At 47.1% G+C, this 16,903-nt stretch overlaps 1 protein-coding gene across 1 annotated transcript in view; it reads right to left on the minus strand.

The window, feature by feature from the left end:
* Positions 1–16,903, minus strand: part of nt5dc1 (5'-nucleotidase domain containing 1) — a 28,669-nt gene that overhangs the window by 626 nt on the left and 11,140 nt on the right. The window contains exons 9-12 of the mRNA XM_061754267.1: positions 15,367–15,485; positions 10,096–10,269; positions 5,001–5,166; positions 1–1,365 (exon numbers count right to left, since the gene is read on the minus strand). The exon at positions 1–1,365 is cut by the window's left edge and continues 626 nt beyond it. Of these exons, the coding sequence (XP_061610251.1) occupies positions 1,253–1,365; positions 5,001–5,166; positions 10,096–10,269; positions 15,367–15,485 (572 nt within the window). The 3' untranslated portion in view covers positions 1–1,252. The remainder of the gene's footprint in view (positions 1,366–5,000; positions 5,167–10,095; positions 10,270–15,366; positions 15,486–16,903) is intronic.

Consider the following 16,903-nt stretch of genomic DNA (forward strand, 5'->3'; position numbering starts at 1 on the left):
GAATGAAAGTTGGAATACACGAGTATAACAAAAGTGGCCATGCAATGGCAACAAGCAACGTACAATTTCTCAGCATTTTCCTCCTGCGTCTCCCATGCTTAAATACACTGCTGATGACAAATCACAAGCACCTGCATCACGGGAGACTCCGCCCACCCACCAGCACCCAGGGACTGCAACACAAAGGAAAAATTCCGCACAGGAAACAAGCAAACAAAACAGGATATGACAGATGCCTTTCCAATAATAGTAGTAATAATAATAACAATAGTGGTGGGATACAGTAACCTAGCATGTTTTTTCCACATTCATTGTCTTTTATTGAAACAACATCGTACATTCTTTTAATAACACTATGACCTCAAGATTGACATTTTCCACAAAACTGCCATAAGCAACACACCTTACACCTTACTCTGAAAGGTACAAAAATACACCAAAACATTAATTCTAAGCACACTTAAAAATAACAGCGATGGCACACATAACACCCGCAAACAGCCTGGGTTGTGTGTCAGCGAACACTTCATTGAGGTAATCACTTCTCGATGTATTTTCATTTGACATTTTAAATACATGACAACATTTTCCACAACTAATTACACTTTGTCAATAGACACACATACAGCGGTACCTCGACTTACAAGTGACCCAACGTACGAGCTTTTTCGAGAAATGAGCCAATGCGTCGCCAATTGTTTGCTTTGATACTAATGCACAGTGCAAAACGCCGTAGACGGGCTATCGAAACTAGCATCAATGTTGCAGCACCTATAAACCTTTACATAACCGATATTTGAGCACAAATGGTGCAGCGTGCAGACAGACAATTAATTCATCAATACTCAGAGGCATATTATTCTTTATGCTCCGTTATTGCCGGCTGGATCGCATTAATGGCATTTCCATTTATTTCAAAATGGAAAGATGATTTGAGCGTGATTGGAGTTACGATTGTTGTCAAGGAAATAAATTCAAGGTACAAGTGTACTCGGACAGACGCTCACGCTATGTTGTATTCTCACATGTATACTGAACTACAAAACAATGTCCACTACAAAGACAGGCCTGATTACAGACACTAGATACTTTATCTTACATCAAATTCAACATGTTTTCTGAATGATTCAGTAATGGGGGGAATTTGTGCTCCACAAGAGCTTTTGGGTTAAACTACCGGTGCAAGTGGAGAAACAGACAATTCATGAAGCAGAGGGATAAAGAAAGGATGAGTCTTTAGTATATTTTCTCTTCAGGTCAGACTTTTGCATCTGTTTAGCAAAGAATCTGGGGGCTTCGGGAAGTATCCGGCTGTGCATGGTTTATCAGGAGAAAACCTGGGAAATTTATAATCCAGAGGGAGATCTATGAAGAAGAAGAGTTTTCAAAGGTTACTCAGCACATATGCAGGCTACCTACAGCTTTCAAGCCACTGCTGTCAAACAGCAACAGTAAATATTTCATAGAAACATTTGGAATCACATCACACAGCAAGGATGATTCTGTTGAGATTGCGGATGAAGTACTGTAACCGATTTACTAAAAGGGCCTCACGCTGACCTGTTACCGTGCTATCCCAGAAAAAAGCCCCCTATTCGTAATGGAGTGTCACAATAATACACAGGGATCTATTTTGGTGACTGGCATAAATCTGGTGCGGCCTGTGGCGGAACTCTGCGCGGAGGTGTGTTTGTAACTTCGTGGATCAATGCGCCCCAGGGACATCTGCACTGCTGTGGCCGTGAACACGGCAGACTTCGATCCTGTCCAATCAAAGCGGCTCTTCTCATTCCCTTTAGAAATGTGGCAATGACAGTCTGGCATGGAGACGTCTCTGTGCGGAAGGAGACCATGCATAATCGCAGTGATCCGTGCGTTTTCACTGCTCTTGGACGGCGTGGCAACAGACAACGTGAGCGCGTACCCTTATGAAATACCGAATGAGCCAGTGATAACCGCTGGCAAGTTCAATATGTATGAATCTATCCCCACCCCCAGTCGTTCGAGTTAGACGTGGTCTCAGCAGGCAGGCGTAAGTGTTCACCAACTTTCTGCCACCAAACGATCACGCCGCCGGGCACATCTACTAGAGCAGAACCTCACGATGCCGAAACGCCCAGCTTGGCACAGGTTTGCCAAATTGACGAACGTTCAGCGAGCCTTGCGCTTGCATCTACTTCTGTCAAGTCATAATGACTGTCTTAATAAATACAGTGGACACCCCCCCCCCCCCCCCCCCCCACATACTTGCGGTTCGGCACTCACGGTTTCACCTATTTGCAGATTTTCTCTTTTTTTCCCTTTTTTTTGTTTTTTTTTAACTGGGGGAACCAATTCCGAAAACACTTATGGGCAGTTTATCCCCACTTATTCAAGATTTGTATTCACTGCAGTTATATTGGGTGTCAATTATCTGTGGACTGTCACCATTCGCGGTACAACCTGGTCCCTATGCACCTTGAATGGCGGAGGTCAAATGTATAACTAAAAGTGTTGTTACCATTGGCTACCATTCGAAGTCCAGCCAGCGGAGTCAACTATTGTGTCACTGGGAATTGTGACAGTTCATATTAAAACCTACAATTGAAACCACGTTTACAAACACAATATTACAAGAGACATACACTTTTTTTTCCTCACGGTGTGACATGAACGGGTAAACTTTTCCTGTTTTAGGTCAATTAGGACTAGGAAAATTAAGAGAATGATCTTTTTCATGACTTTCTTAAAAATCTGAAGTTTACATGCAGTAAGATTACCATGGCTTTAAACAGTTTGAGAAAACCCAGACGATGATGACATTGGTAGCTTCTGCTACGTAGGTTTATTAACAACATTTGAGGTCATTAGAGACACGTCGGCGGATGTATTTGAACTAGGAACATGAGAAAGGAAAGGCAAGAGTTGCTCTGAGCAAAAATCACCACAGTTGTTAAAAAGCTCCTCGGTTGCAAGGCCCCGGGCGTGGATGAGATTCGCCCGGAGTTCCTCAAGGCTCTGGATGTTGTGGGGCTGTCCTGGTTGACACGCCTCTGCAACATCGCGTGGACATGTGGATTGGCAGACTGGGGTGGTGGTCCCCCTTTTTTAAAAAGGGGGACCGGAAGGTGTGTTCCAACTACAGGAGGATCACACTCCTCAGCCTCCCTGGTAAGGTCTATTCAGGGGTGCTGGAGAGGAGGCTCCGTTGTGAAGTTGAATCTCAGATTCAGGAGGAGCAGTGTGGTTTTCGTCCTGGCCGTGGAACAGTGGACCACTTCTACACCCTCGGCAGGGTCCTCAAGGGGGCATGGGAGTTCGCCCAACCAGTCTACATGTGTTTTGTGGACTTGGAGAAGGTGTTCAACATGTCCCTCGGGGGATCCTGTGGGGGGTGCTTCGGGAGTATGGGGTACCGAACCCCCTTATACGGGCTGTTCGGTCCCTGTACGACCGGAGTCAGAGTTTGGTCCGCATATCCTGCAGTAAGTCGGACTCGTTTCCGGTGAGGGTTGGACTCCGTCAAGGCTGCCCTTTGTCACCGAGTCTGTTCATAACTTTTATAGACAGAATTTCTAGGTGCAGCCGAGGCGTAGCGGGGGTCCGGTTTGGTGGCCTCAGTATTGCATCCCTGCTTTTTGCAGATGATGTGGTTCTGTTGGCTTCATCAAGCCGTGACCTCCAACTCTCACTGGAGCAGTTCGCAGCGGCTTGGATGAGAATCAGCACCTCCAAATCTGAGACCATGGTCCTCAGTCGGAAAAGGGTGGCAGTGATGCGGAGTTTGTATCGGTCCGTTGTGGTAAAGAAGGAGCTAAGCCAAAAGGCGAAGCTCTCGATTTACCGGTCGATCTACGTTCCTACCCTCACCTATGGTCACGAGCTGTGGGTCGTGACCGCAAAAACAAGAACCCGGATACAAGCGGCTGAATCGAGTTTCCTCCGCAGGGTGGCTCTCCCTAAGAGATAGGGTGAGAAGCTCCGTCATCCGGGAGGATCTCAGAGTAGAGCCGCTGCTCCTCCACATCGAGAGGACCCAGATGAGGTGGCTGGGGCATCTGATTCGAATGCCTCCCGGATGCCTCCCTGGTGAGGTGTTCCACGTCCCACTGGGAGGAGACCCCGGGTACGACCCAGGACATGCTGGAGAGACTACATCCTTGGCTGGCCTGGGAACGCCTCGGGATCCCCCCGGAAGAGATGGATGAAGTGGCTGGGGAGAGGGAAGTCTGGGCGTCCCCGCTAAAGCTACTGCCCCCGCGACCCGACCTCGAATGAGCGGTAGAAAATGGATGGATGGATGGACAACCCAGACGGTTTAAAAGGAATGGTACCAAAATGAATCAAATGTATGTTAACTTCTTACTTTGAAGAAAGTCATAAAAAATTGTCTAAAAAAAACCTTCTCGCAGTCATCTGGCATTCAGCAAATACAATTATTTCTGGTCATCCTAATTGGTTAAAAACAGTAAAAGTTGAGTCTGATTTTATGTCAGACAGAGAAAAAAAGCTCGTCTTTTTATAAAGTGTAGGTAAAGGTCTGGTTTCAACTGGAAATGCGTGAAGCGCAGTCACAACAAACATTTTACATTTTCAAAGAATGTTTAAACACATTTATATTAATTTTCACTTGTAAACATAGTTTAACACTTGTTGCTAAGAATGAAATGTGACCTGTACAGTTAATAAGGTTTTTTTTGTTGATATGTGCCCTGCGATTGGCTGGCGACCAGTTCAGGTTGTGTACCCTGGCTCTCGCCCGAAGATTGCTGGGATAGGCTCCAGCACGCCCACAACCCTAGTTAGGATAAGCGGTACAGAAAATGGATGGATGGATGATCTCAACAGTACTCAAGGAATATATCAATTATGATCGGAAAAAAATAGTTTGACAACCAATGACCTGAAACAGATTGTGGTCAATTCAATGAAAGTTTTGAAAATGTAACTAAAGTTTGGAAAATGGCTACTTTTCAGTTACCACCACAGATCTCGATCAGCTTTTTCTTGGTGTGACATACTTGCTATGTGCTCAACACTAGGGATGGCCATGGTGCTGTATTTGTGAATGCAGTGGCAGCACCAGGTCAGTTTCTGGCTCTCCTCGTCCTCTCCACCACTTCTATGTACATCGACAAAGTAGGAACCCCACTGGTTCGACAAAGTGGAGGGTGACTTCATGCGTTCCTGTTGAGACAGTTAACAAGCAAACAATATTACCAACTATAACTTTTAACAATTCATTTCACGGTTCACTTCCAGACTAACAAGAGAACCCCCAGAATTGGGAGCGTGTGTGTGCACGGAAAGTGTTCAGACCCCCTTAGATTTGTCACTCTTATATTGCAGCAAAATCTTTTAAGTTCATTTTTTTCCTCATTAATGAACACACAGCATCCCATATTGACAGAAAAAGGAATTGTTGAATTTTTTGCAGATTTGTTAAAAAAGAAAAACTGAACTGCATCTCCTTGTGCCTGCTTGGGTTTTCTTAGGGTACTCCGGTTTCCTCCCACATCCCAAAAACATGTTGTGGTAGGTTGATTGAAGACTAACTTGTCCGTAGGTGTGAATGTGTGCGCGAATGGTTGTTTGTTGATATGTGCCCTGCGATTGGCTGGCGACCAGTTCAGGGTGTACCCCGCCTCTCGCCCGAAGATAGCTGGGATAGGCTCCAGCTCGCCCGCGACCCTTGTGAGGATAAAGCGGTACAGAAAATGGTTGGATGGATGGATGTTACAAGTTGGCCTAAATAGATGTAGTTGTCGACGGCGTCTTGGACATAGTCCTCCATTTCGATATCTTTTTGTGGACAGTAACGATTGACCATGACCTTCGTTTTGCTTTTATTCATTTTCAGACCTGAGCGACGGCTTTCTAACTCTTATTCCTGAATACGAAGCTTGAGTTGTTCAGCATCGTAGGAGAATAAAATGTCGTCTGCCAAACAAAGATGGCTCAAATAAGCGGCGTTAATTTTTAGTCCTTTTTCCCAATTGAGCTTTTTAAATATTTCTTCAAGGCAAGCTCTAAGTAGCCTCGGAGGCAGTGTGTCGCCTTGCCTGACCCCTTTTCCTCGACTTATTCGCACTCTTTCATCATCAATTTGTATTGAACCTGAAGAATCGTTGTAAATTGGTTGTAGAATGTTGCTATAGGTCGGCTCTAACCCTTGATTTACTACCGCCTGCAGTATCGAAGTGGTGGTGACTGAGTCAAACGCTTTTTCATAGTCGATGAAGGCTACACATAGAGGCATTTCGTACTCGTGTCGTTCGATTATTTGTTGAACTGTCTGTATGGGGTCCATAGTGTTAAAACCGCTACGAAAACCCACTTGTTCTATCTGCTGTGCTTCACTGAGTTTGGTTCCAATTCGTTTGTCCAATATCTTTGCAAAGACTTGATAAATCGTTGAGAGCAGGCTTACTGGACGATAATTTCTTAGGTCCATTTTATCACCTGATTTATGTAGCAAAATAATTTCTGCATCTTTCCATGTCGCCGGTACTTCTTGCAAGTCCAAGCAACGTTGAAATACTTTTACAATAATCTTAAATTCGTTCCCTCCTTCTTTAAGCATTTCAACAGAAATTTCATCCAGACCACAAGCTTTTCCGGCCGTAAGTGAACTAATAGCATTTTCAACCTCTTCATTCAGGCTACATGGAAGTGGGTCTGCTTCTAGCTTTCTAGTAATCATTCGGTGAGGGTCACTGTATAGGTTTGTATAAAATTCTTTAACTTGTGCGATTTCTTGGCGGCTGTGACATATTGCTCCATCTTCCATTTTCAAACCAAAAATTATTTTCTTGTGGCGAATTAATGCAGGTTTTACGTTTTTTATTCCATGTCCCGCTTCAAGCGTTTTCTGAACAAGCCGAACGCTGTAAGTCCTCAATATCTTGTTCCGAATCGTCTTGCACAATTGAACATATTCAATTTTGTTGATATTGCTGCCCCTTTTCTTCATTTCTTGTCGCTTTTTCATTGAGAGTAGCTTTAGATATTCTGGATGTTGTCGTGTCTCGTTGATGGCGCTACTTTGTGTGCAGTTTGAACAATCCCGTTTACAATTTTGTCGTTGTGTGTTGACAGATCTGTGTCTTCCAGAGTTTTAAAGTGATGAGCCAAACGTATTTGAAACTTGTTGCTTCTTTCTTGAATTAAGTTTAATTTGGTAAGCGTGCTCTTTACAAGTTTCTAATGCAGCCCTATGGGGGGCACAAGTCAGTGCAAACTGTAGGCCGGTCCCAAGCCCGGATAAATGCAGAGGGTTGCGTCAGGAAGGGCATCCGGCTTAAAACCTTGCCAAACAAATATGAGCGTTCATCCAAAGAATTCCATACCGGATCGGTCGTGGCCCGGGTTAACAACGTCCGCCACCGGCGCCGTCAACCTGCGGGGCGCCGTTGGAAATTCAGCTACTGTGGGTCGAAGACAAAGAAGAAGAAGAAGAGGTGGAAAGCGGGTTCTTCAGCAGAAAGAGAAGAGGAAAACAGAGCCTAGAACTGAATGTGGGGACTTTGAATGTTGGGACTATGACAGGAAAATCTCGGGAGTTGGTTGACATGATGATTAGGAGAAAGGTTGATATATTGTGTGTCCAGGAGACCAGGTGGAAAGGCAGTAAGGCTCGAAGTTTAGGGGCAGGGTTTAAATCATTTTACCATGGTGTAGATGGGAAGAGAAATGGAGTCGGGGTTATTTTAAAAGAAGAGTTGGCTAAGAATGTCTTGGAGGTGAAAAGAGTATCAGATCGAGTGATGAGGCTGAAATTTGAAATTGAGGGTGTTATGAATAATGTGATTGGGGGCTATGCCCCACAGGTAGGATGTGACCTAGAGGTGAAAGAGGAATTCTGGAAGGAGCTAGACGAAGTAGTTCTGAGCATCCCAGACAGAGAGAGAGTCGTGATTGGTGCAGATTGTAATGGACATGTTGGTGAAGGTAGTAGGGGTGATGAAGAAGTGATGGGTAAGTACGGCATCCAGGAAAGGAACTTGGAGGGACAGATGGTGGTAGACTTTGCAACAAGGATGCAAATGGCTGTAGTGAACACTTTTTTCCAGAAGAGGCACGAACATAGGGTGACCTATAAGAGCAGAGGTCGAAGCACGCAGGTGGATTACATTTTGTGCAGACGATGTAATCTGAAGGAGGTTACCAACTGTAAGGTAGTGGTAGGGGAGAGTGTGGCTAGACAGCATAAGATGGTGGTGTGTAAGATGACTCTGGTGGTGGGGAGGAAGATTAGGACGACAAAGGCAGAGAAGAGAACCATGTGGTGGAAGCTGAGACAGGACGAGTGTTGTGCAGCTTTTCGGGAAGAGGTGAGACAGGCTCTCGGTGGACGGGAGGAGCTTCCAGAAGACTGGACCACTACAGCCAAGGTGATCAGAGAGGCAGGCAGGAGAGTACTTGGTGTATCTTCTGGCAGGAAAGGAGAGAAGGAGACTTGGTGGTGGAACCTCACAGTACAGGAAATCATACAAGGAAAAAGGTTAGCTAAGAAGAAGTGGGACACTGAGAGGACCGAGGAGAGGCGAAAGGAATACATTGAGATGTGACACAGGGCAAAGGTAGAGGTGGCAAAGGCCAAACAAGAGGCATATGATGGCATGTATGCCAGGTTGGACACTAAAGAAGGAGAAACTGATCTATACAGGCTGGCCAGACAGAGGGATAGAGATGGGAAGAATGTGCAGCAGTTTAGGGTGATTAAGGATAGAGATGGAAATATGTTGACTGGTGCAAGTAGTGTGCTAGATAGATGGAAAAAATACTTCGAGGAGTTGATGAATGAGGAAAATGAGAGAGAAGGGAGAGGAGAAGAGGTATGGAAGCATCTAGGAGAGGTGGCTGTGGAGTTTTTGACCAGCTTGTTCAATAGAATTCGAGTGCGTGAGAAGATGCCTGAGGAATGGAGGAAAAGTGTACTGGTGCCCATTTTTAAGAACAAAGGTGATGTGCAGACCTGTGGGAACTATAGAGGAATAAAGTTGATGAGCCACACAATGAAGTTATGGGAAAGAGTAGTGGAGGCTAGACTCAGGACAGAAGGGAGTATTTGCGAGCAACAGTATGGTTTTATGCCTAGAAAGAGTACCACAGATGCATTATTTGCCTTGAGGATGTTGATGGAAAAGTACAGAGAAGGTCAGAAGGAGCTACATTGTGTCTTTGTAGATCTAGAGAAAGCCTAAGACAGAGTACCCAGAGAGGAACTGTGGTACTGCATGCGGAAGTCTGGAGTGGCAGAGAAGTATGTTCGAATAATACAGGACATTTATGATGGACATCAGGAGGACATCGGTGAGGTGTGCTGTCGGTGTGACAGACGAATTTAAGGTGGACGTGGGAATGCATCATGGGGGTTATCCATGTCCACTTTCTGTTCCATTTCTTGTTAAAGAACGAATTGATAAAGTATAAGCCTTCTTGTTCGGCAGATTCTATTAAGCGTTCTCCTCTTTCGTCTCTTGATCCCATTTCGTAGGATCCAATTGATTTCACCCCAGAGTTAAGGCCAAAGCTGGCATTAAAGTCAACCATGACTATTCGAAATTTGTGCTTCGATTGACTATAAAGACGGGATAAGTCCTCGTGGAAGGGTTAAACCCAATTGAGCATCTCTGGAAAGACCTGAAAACGGCTGCCCACCAACGTTCACCATCCAACTTGACAGAACTGGAGAGGATCTGCAAGGAGGAATGGCAGATGATCTCCAAATCCATGTGTGAAAAACTTGTTGCATCGTTCCGCAAAAGACTCACAGCTGTATTAGCTCAAAAGGGTGCTTCTACTAAATACTAGGCAAAGGGTCTGAATACTTACGGCTGAGTAATATTTCAGTTTTTTGTTTTCAATAAATCTGCACCAATTTCAACAATTCTGTTTTTTTTCTGTCAATGGACAAGATGAAATGGAGTCATTCTGATACACTTGTGCAGTACTTTTCCACAAAAATTTACACTGAGCATGCAAAATCAAATGCAGCAAGACAATCAATATGTATTGACTTAAGCACTGGTTATATGGCAGGCATGGCACGAAAAGAAGCGATTAAGAGAGTTTGAGGATGGAGGGTGGAAAATGTGAATAGTTTGACCTTACCTCAAACTTTCCCTTCTTCTCCTGTGGCTCCACTTGGGCCTCGTTTGACTTTGCTGCATCACTCTTGGGCACACCTTCCCCCTCCATTTCCTCCACAATCATCACAGTTTCCCACTTTCCAAAGCTGCTGGCAGGGAACATGTCCGACCTCATGCTATCTCCAAAATACACAACCTACAGGGTCAGTAAAAAAGATAATGTGAGAGGACATCTGGCTTTCTTTCAACTGCTCATAGAAAGTTTAAGTGGGTGTGATTCGGGGTGTGCTAAGGCTATACAAAAAAAGGGCATATGATCGCACCGAGGTCGGGTCGCGGGGGCAGTAGCTTTAGCAGGGACACCCAGACTTCCCTCACCCCAGCCACTTCATCCAGCTCCCGAGGCACTCCCAGGCCAGCCGAAAGACGTAGTCTCTCCAGCGTGTCCTGGGTCATCCCCGGGGTCTCCTCCCGGTGGGACGTCCCCAGAACACCTCACCAGGGAGGCGTCCGGGAGGCATCCAAATCAGACGCCCGAGCCACCTCATCTGGCTCCTCTCAAAGTGGAGGAGCAGTGGCTCCACTCTGAGATCCTCCCGGATGACCGAGCTTCTCACCCTATCTCTAAGGGAGAGCCCGGACACCCTGCGGAGGGAACTCTTTTCAGCTGCTTGTATCCGGGATCTTGTTCTTTCGGTCACGAACCACAGCTCGTGACCATAGGTGAGGGTAGGAACGTAGATCGACCGGTAAATCGAGAGCTTCGCCTTTCGGCTTTGCTCACTGCGGACGCTGCACCGATCCGCCTGTCGATCTCCCGTTCCATTCTTCCCTCATTTGTGAACAGTGAACCAGCTCTACACCCTCGGCAGGGTCCTCGAGGGTGCATGGGAGTTCGCCCAACCAGTCTACATGTGTTTTGTGGACTTAGAGAAGGCGTTCGACCGTGTCCCTCGGAGGGTCCTGTGGGGGGTGTATGGGGCACCGAACCCCCTAGATACGGGCTGTTTGGTCCCTGTACGACCGCATATCCGGCAGTAAGTCTGATTCGTTTCCGGTGAGGGTTGGACTCCGCCAAGGCTGCCGTTTGTCACCGATTCTGTTCAAAATCTTGGGGTTTTGTTCACGAGTGAGGGAAGAATGGAACGGGAGATCGACAGGCGGATCGGTGCAGCGTCTGCAGTGATGCGGACTTTGTATTTGTCCGTTGTGGTAAAGAAGGAGCTAAGCCGAAAGGCGAAGCTCTCAATTTACCGGTCGATCTACGTTCCTACCCTCACCTAAAAAACAAGATCCCGGATACAAGCGGCCGAAATGAGTTTCCTCCGCAGGGTGTCCGGGCTCTCCCTTAGAGATAGGGTGAGAAGCTCGGTCATCCGGGAGGATCTCAGAGTAGAGCCGCTGCTCCTCCACATCGAGAAGAGCCAGATGAGGTGGCTGGGGCGTCTGATTCGGATGCCTCCCGGACGCCTCCCTGGTGAGGTGTTCCGGGCACGTCCCACCGGGAGGAGACCCCGGGGACGACCCAGGACACGCTGGAGAGACTACGTCCTTCGGCTGGCCTGGGAACGCCTCGGGATCCCCCCGGAAGAGCTGGATGAAGTGGCTGGGGAGAGGGAAGTCTGGGCGTCCCTGCTAAAGCTACTGACCCCCCGACCCGACCCGGATAAGCGGTAGGAAATGGATGGAAGTTATCTCATGTTTACTCGACTCATATTGCAAAGCATTTATTCAGCAGTATAATGTTGATTGTATCATGTACGTTGAAGTTGTCTGTGAAGAGAACTGTGCCCTTATCACAAGATAGCGGCTGGAACATTTTGCGGTCGAAGGTTGAAACTATCAGTGCCGAAGAAGAACACATCTGCATTATCCTCTGCACAATGAATCGTATCTGTGATTGTTTCACGTTGCTGCTGTGTGTGCCCTTATCTCAAGATAGCTGCAGCAACGTCTGTGTAACTAGGAACCACCCTAAGTAAATAAAAAGAGAGGGCTCGGCAGAGTGTAGGCAGAGCGGTAGGAGGTTGTAACTGCGTACACCTCTGTCCGTTCTCCTCACAAGTAAAAAGAACCAGTCTCTTGTCTTCCTTCCTTGTTTGTTGTTTATTAAATGTTCTGGGTTGTTTGAACCTGACAACCACCACCCCAGTCTGCCAATCCAGAGGCACTGTCCCCGATGTCCACGCGATGTTGCAGAGACGTGTCAACCAGGACAGCCCCACAACATCCAGAGCCTTGAGGAACTCAGGGCGAATCTCATCCACCCCCGGGGCCCTGCCACAGAGAAGCTTTTTAACCACCTCGGTGACCTCAACCCCAGAGATAGGAGACCCCGCCTCAGAGAACCCAGACTCTGCTCCCATATGGGAAGGCGTGTCGGTGGAATAGAGGAGGTCTTCGAAGTATCCTCCCCACCGGCTCACTACGTCCCGAGTCGAGGTCAGCAGTGCCCCATCCGCACTATACACAGTGTTGATGGTGCACTGCTTCCCCCTCCTGAGACGCCGGATGGTGGACCAGAATTTCATCGAAGCCGTCCGGAAGTCTTTCTCCATGGCCTCGCCGAACTCCTCCCATGCCCGAGTTTTTGCTTCATCGACCAACAAAGCCGCATTCCGCTTGGCCAGCCGGTATCCATCAGCTGCCACAGGAGTACAACAGGCCAAAAAGGCCTGATAGGTCTCCTTCTTCAACTTGACGGCATCCCTCACCGTTGGTGTCCACCAACGCGTTCGGGGATTGCCGCCACGACAGGCACCGACCACCTTACGGCCACAGCTCCGGTCGGCCGCCTCAGCAATGGAGGCGCGGAACACGGTCCACTTGGACTCGATGTCCCTAGCCTCCCCCGGAACATGAGCAAAGTTCTGTCGGAGGTGGGAGTTGAAACTCCTTCTGACAGGGGATTCTGCCAGACGTTCCCAGCAGACCCTCACAATACGTTTGGGCCTGCCACGTTGGACCGGCATCTTCCCCCACCATCGGAGCCAACTCACCACCAGGTGGTGATCAGTTGACAGCTCTGCCCCTCTCTTTACCCGAGTGTCCAAGACATGCGGCCGTAAGTCCGATGACACGACCACAAAGTCTATCATCGAACTGCGACCTAGGGTGTCCTGGTGCCAAGTGCACGTGTGGACACCCTTATTCTTGAACATGGTGTTCGTTATGGACAATCCGTGATGAGCACAGAAGTACAATAACAGAACACCGCTCGAGTTCTGAACGGGGGATGGAGGGTGGGGGGGCATTCCTCCCAATCAAGCCCTTCCAGGTCTCACTGTCATTGCCCACGTGAGCATTGAAGTCGCCCACCAGAACGATGGAGTCCCCAGCGGGAGTGCTCTCCAGCACCCCCTCCAAGGACTCCAAAAAGAGTGGTTACTCTGAACTGCTGTTCGGTGCATAGGCACAAACAACAGTCAGGACCCTTCCCTCAACCTGAAGGCGGAGGGAGGCTACAGGCACCGAGCCGGGGGTCATGGGAAGGGGGACCCACATTACCCTTTCGGGCTGTGCCTGGCCTGGCCCCATGGGTGCAGGCCGGGCCACCATGCGCTCGCCTTCGAGCCCCACCTCCAGGCCTAGCTGTAGATGGGGGCCCCCCCGTGACCCGCGTCCGGGCAAGGGAAAACTCGATCAATTTGTTTCTTTCTTCTCTAAACATTCTTGAAGTTCCAGTTTTGCTTCATTGGTCCACTTCTTCACTGTTTTCACCACAGGCTTTGCACATTTAAGTTTGTGCCTATATGTTGGTATTAAGTGAATTAAACAGTGATTGGATGAGCCCAAAGCTGCACACGGAATACCATGGTACAAGTCCTTCAGCGTGGTATTGCAGTGGTCGAGAATGCTGTTTTCCGTGGTGGGACAGTCAATGCGCTGCTCGTATTTAGGGAGTTCGTTGTTGTGCTTTGCTTTGTTCAAGTTCTAAAGAATATTGAGGGGTGAATCTGGATGCTTTTTTCCAGTTCATTTACTTGCGGCGTTCGGATTAGCCTGGGGGGGATGTAAACACCGGCGAGAATGAATGAAGCAAACTTGCACGGCGAGTAGAACGACTTACAGTTCAAAAACAGCTACTTCAAGTCCGGGCTCTTGAGCTCTGTGACATCGGCATTTTTCGTTGATATAGAAGCATATTCCTCCACCTTCTGTTTTCCCCGATAGCTCTGTGTTGCGGTCCACCCAGTGAAGTTGGAAGCCGGGAAGCATGATGCATTCACAAAGCCATGTCTCTGTGAAGCACAGGGCGGCGGAACGTCCGAAGTCTTAACTGGTCTTTGTAAAAAGATGAAGATTGTCCATTTTGTTGGGTAGAGAGCATAGATTTGCGAGGTGAATCGACAGGAGCGGCATGCGGAATCCTCGCTGTCAGAGCTTAAATTGCACTGCGGCACGCTTCCCTCTGTGGTGTCGTCTTCGCTTCCGCCATGCTCCACAGACCACAGCCGCTCTGCCGGTAAGTAACTCAGAGAAAAAACTGCGGATTTGTGAAAATTGGTGAAAGAAAGTCTGGTGTTACAGAGGTGACCATGGGGGTCAGTGCCATCTTGGTTTTTGCTTGTATGCTTTCCTGAACTTCCTGGTTCCACCACCAAGTCTCCTTCACCCCTTTGCTACCAGAAGAGACACCAAGTACACTGCTGCCTGTCTCTCTGATCACCTTGGCTGTAGTGGTCCTGTGTTCTGGAAGCTCCTCCAGCCCACGAGAGCCTGTCTCACCTCTTCACAAAAAACTGCACAATACTCTTCCTTTCTCAGCTTCCAGCCGATAGTTCTCAGCTCTGTCTTTTATTTTTTTCCCCAACCTGTCCTGTTCAGCTGCATGGCCAAGCAGAATGGTGGATCTGTATGCCTTTCGTGCTGGGACAGTTTTGCTGTGCAACAGGGGAGTTTGAAATACTCCCTCTGTGTACATTAATGAGGAAAAAAATGAACTTAAATGATTTTAGCAAATGGCTCCAATATAACAATATAAGAGTGAAAATTTGAAGGGTGTCTCAATACTTTCCGTACCCACTGTATAGCGTGTCTATGGAACTTATTAGTGAATGAACACCATATCACATGCATGTTAGTCAACTGTTGTACGGAATTGCTGAGCCGGCACATTGAGAAAGGGTGGGTCTGTATTTGTGTTCTCAATCTTCCTCATCACCACCAGAGTCATTTTGAAAACCTCTTTGCTTACTGCAAAAAAACTGACGTTAACCTAAAAATGAGTATGGGGTGCTACACCCTCATGTGCAACAGCTGGATTTTGTTATATGCGAGGTGGTGTGAATACCTTGGGCTCTGGTATTCCTGTCATGGTCTTAAGCAGTTCGTGGAGGTGCATCCAGTTGCCTTGGGAGTACCAACCAGGTTTGTCCAGTGATGGCAGATCCTCACTCTCCACATCATTCACTACGATAAAAAAAAAAACATCCAAATATAAAAACAATAAACAATACAATAAATACAATGGCCACTGATGGAAGACCAATGTTCCCCTCAACGAGCTAATGAACTAACTAACTAGTCCAAGGACATAAAGTTTTTGCAGGCAGCTTGTTAGCGAATGTTTATCTGTGTGTGTGAGAGAGAGAGAAAGCAAGAGAAAAAGTGAATGTACAGTTCCTCTATTTTGAAGCAGGGAAAATATATACACAGTGAAACCTTGACTTAACCGACCCCAATTTAACCGATATCGGAAGTAACGGACTGTCTGGACTGTCTGTGCCCAAAAATAATTTCGATCAACATCAACTCCGTCCTCAAAAAGGCCCAGCAGAGGATGTACTTCCTGCGGCTTCTGAGAAAGCACGGCCTGCCACGGGAGCTGCTGAGGCAGTTCTACACAGCGGTCATCGAATCGGTCCTGTGTTCTTCCATCACAGTCTGGTTTGGTGCTGCTACAAAAAAGGACGAAGTCCGACTGCAACGGACAATGAAAACTGTTGAAATGATTGTCGGTACCCCCCTACCCACCCTTGAGGACATGCACGCTGCCAGAACTAAGACAAGAGTGTGCAAAATCCTCTCGGACCCTCCTCATCCCGGTCACCGGCTCTTACGGCTCCTTCCCTCAGGCCGGTGCTACCGATCAATGCAAACTAGAAGTAGCAGACATTCCAACAGCTTCTTCCCTCTTGAAATCAACTTCTTAAACAGCTAACCTACAATTCCATTACAACATGCTGGCAATTTTTTGACTTGAGTTCGATGTCACATTTCTGTGGGGCCAATTACACTTTACTTGTGCACTCACTGTAGCAGTCTCGCCACGCTGCACTATTTGCATATCTGTTGTTGACCAATACTGGCCACTCATGCCAGAGTAGCATCTGCTCCATTTGCACACTGACTGAGGAGTATCTGCAACATTTGCACAATCGACATTGTCCCAGATTATCGCGCTACTCGTCACTTTAAACCGCATACACTCCTTGAAGTCTCAGCGCCCTTTGCACAATGGTCCTTGCACCGGACTATTGCAATATTCGTCATTCCAACTGCTCTAAGTGCTAGAGGACTCTGCATGTTTTTGCACAATTATCAAAGAAAAAAAATTAACTGCTCAGCGACTGTTTTTTTTTTGTCAATGTCTTTATGTCTCCAAAGTGTTCTGTAAATTGACTGTCTGTTGTACTAGAGTGGCTCCAACTACCGGAGACAAATTCCTTGTGTGTTTTTTGGACATACTTGGCAAATAAAGATGATTCTGATTTGCTAAACTTGAATAATTGCATTTCATAACTGAATTTGAATTTTTATTGTTTAATTTCAAACATTTCATTTATAAACTGAATCCGAATAATATAATTTGAAATTGAATTTATTAG

This window comes from Phyllopteryx taeniolatus, chromosome 18 (genome assembly GCF_024500385.1).
Source record: "Phyllopteryx taeniolatus isolate TA_2022b chromosome 18, UOR_Ptae_1.2, whole genome shotgun sequence".
In the NCBI taxonomy this organism is placed as follows: Eukaryota; Metazoa; Chordata; class Actinopteri; order Syngnathiformes; family Syngnathidae; genus Phyllopteryx; species Phyllopteryx taeniolatus.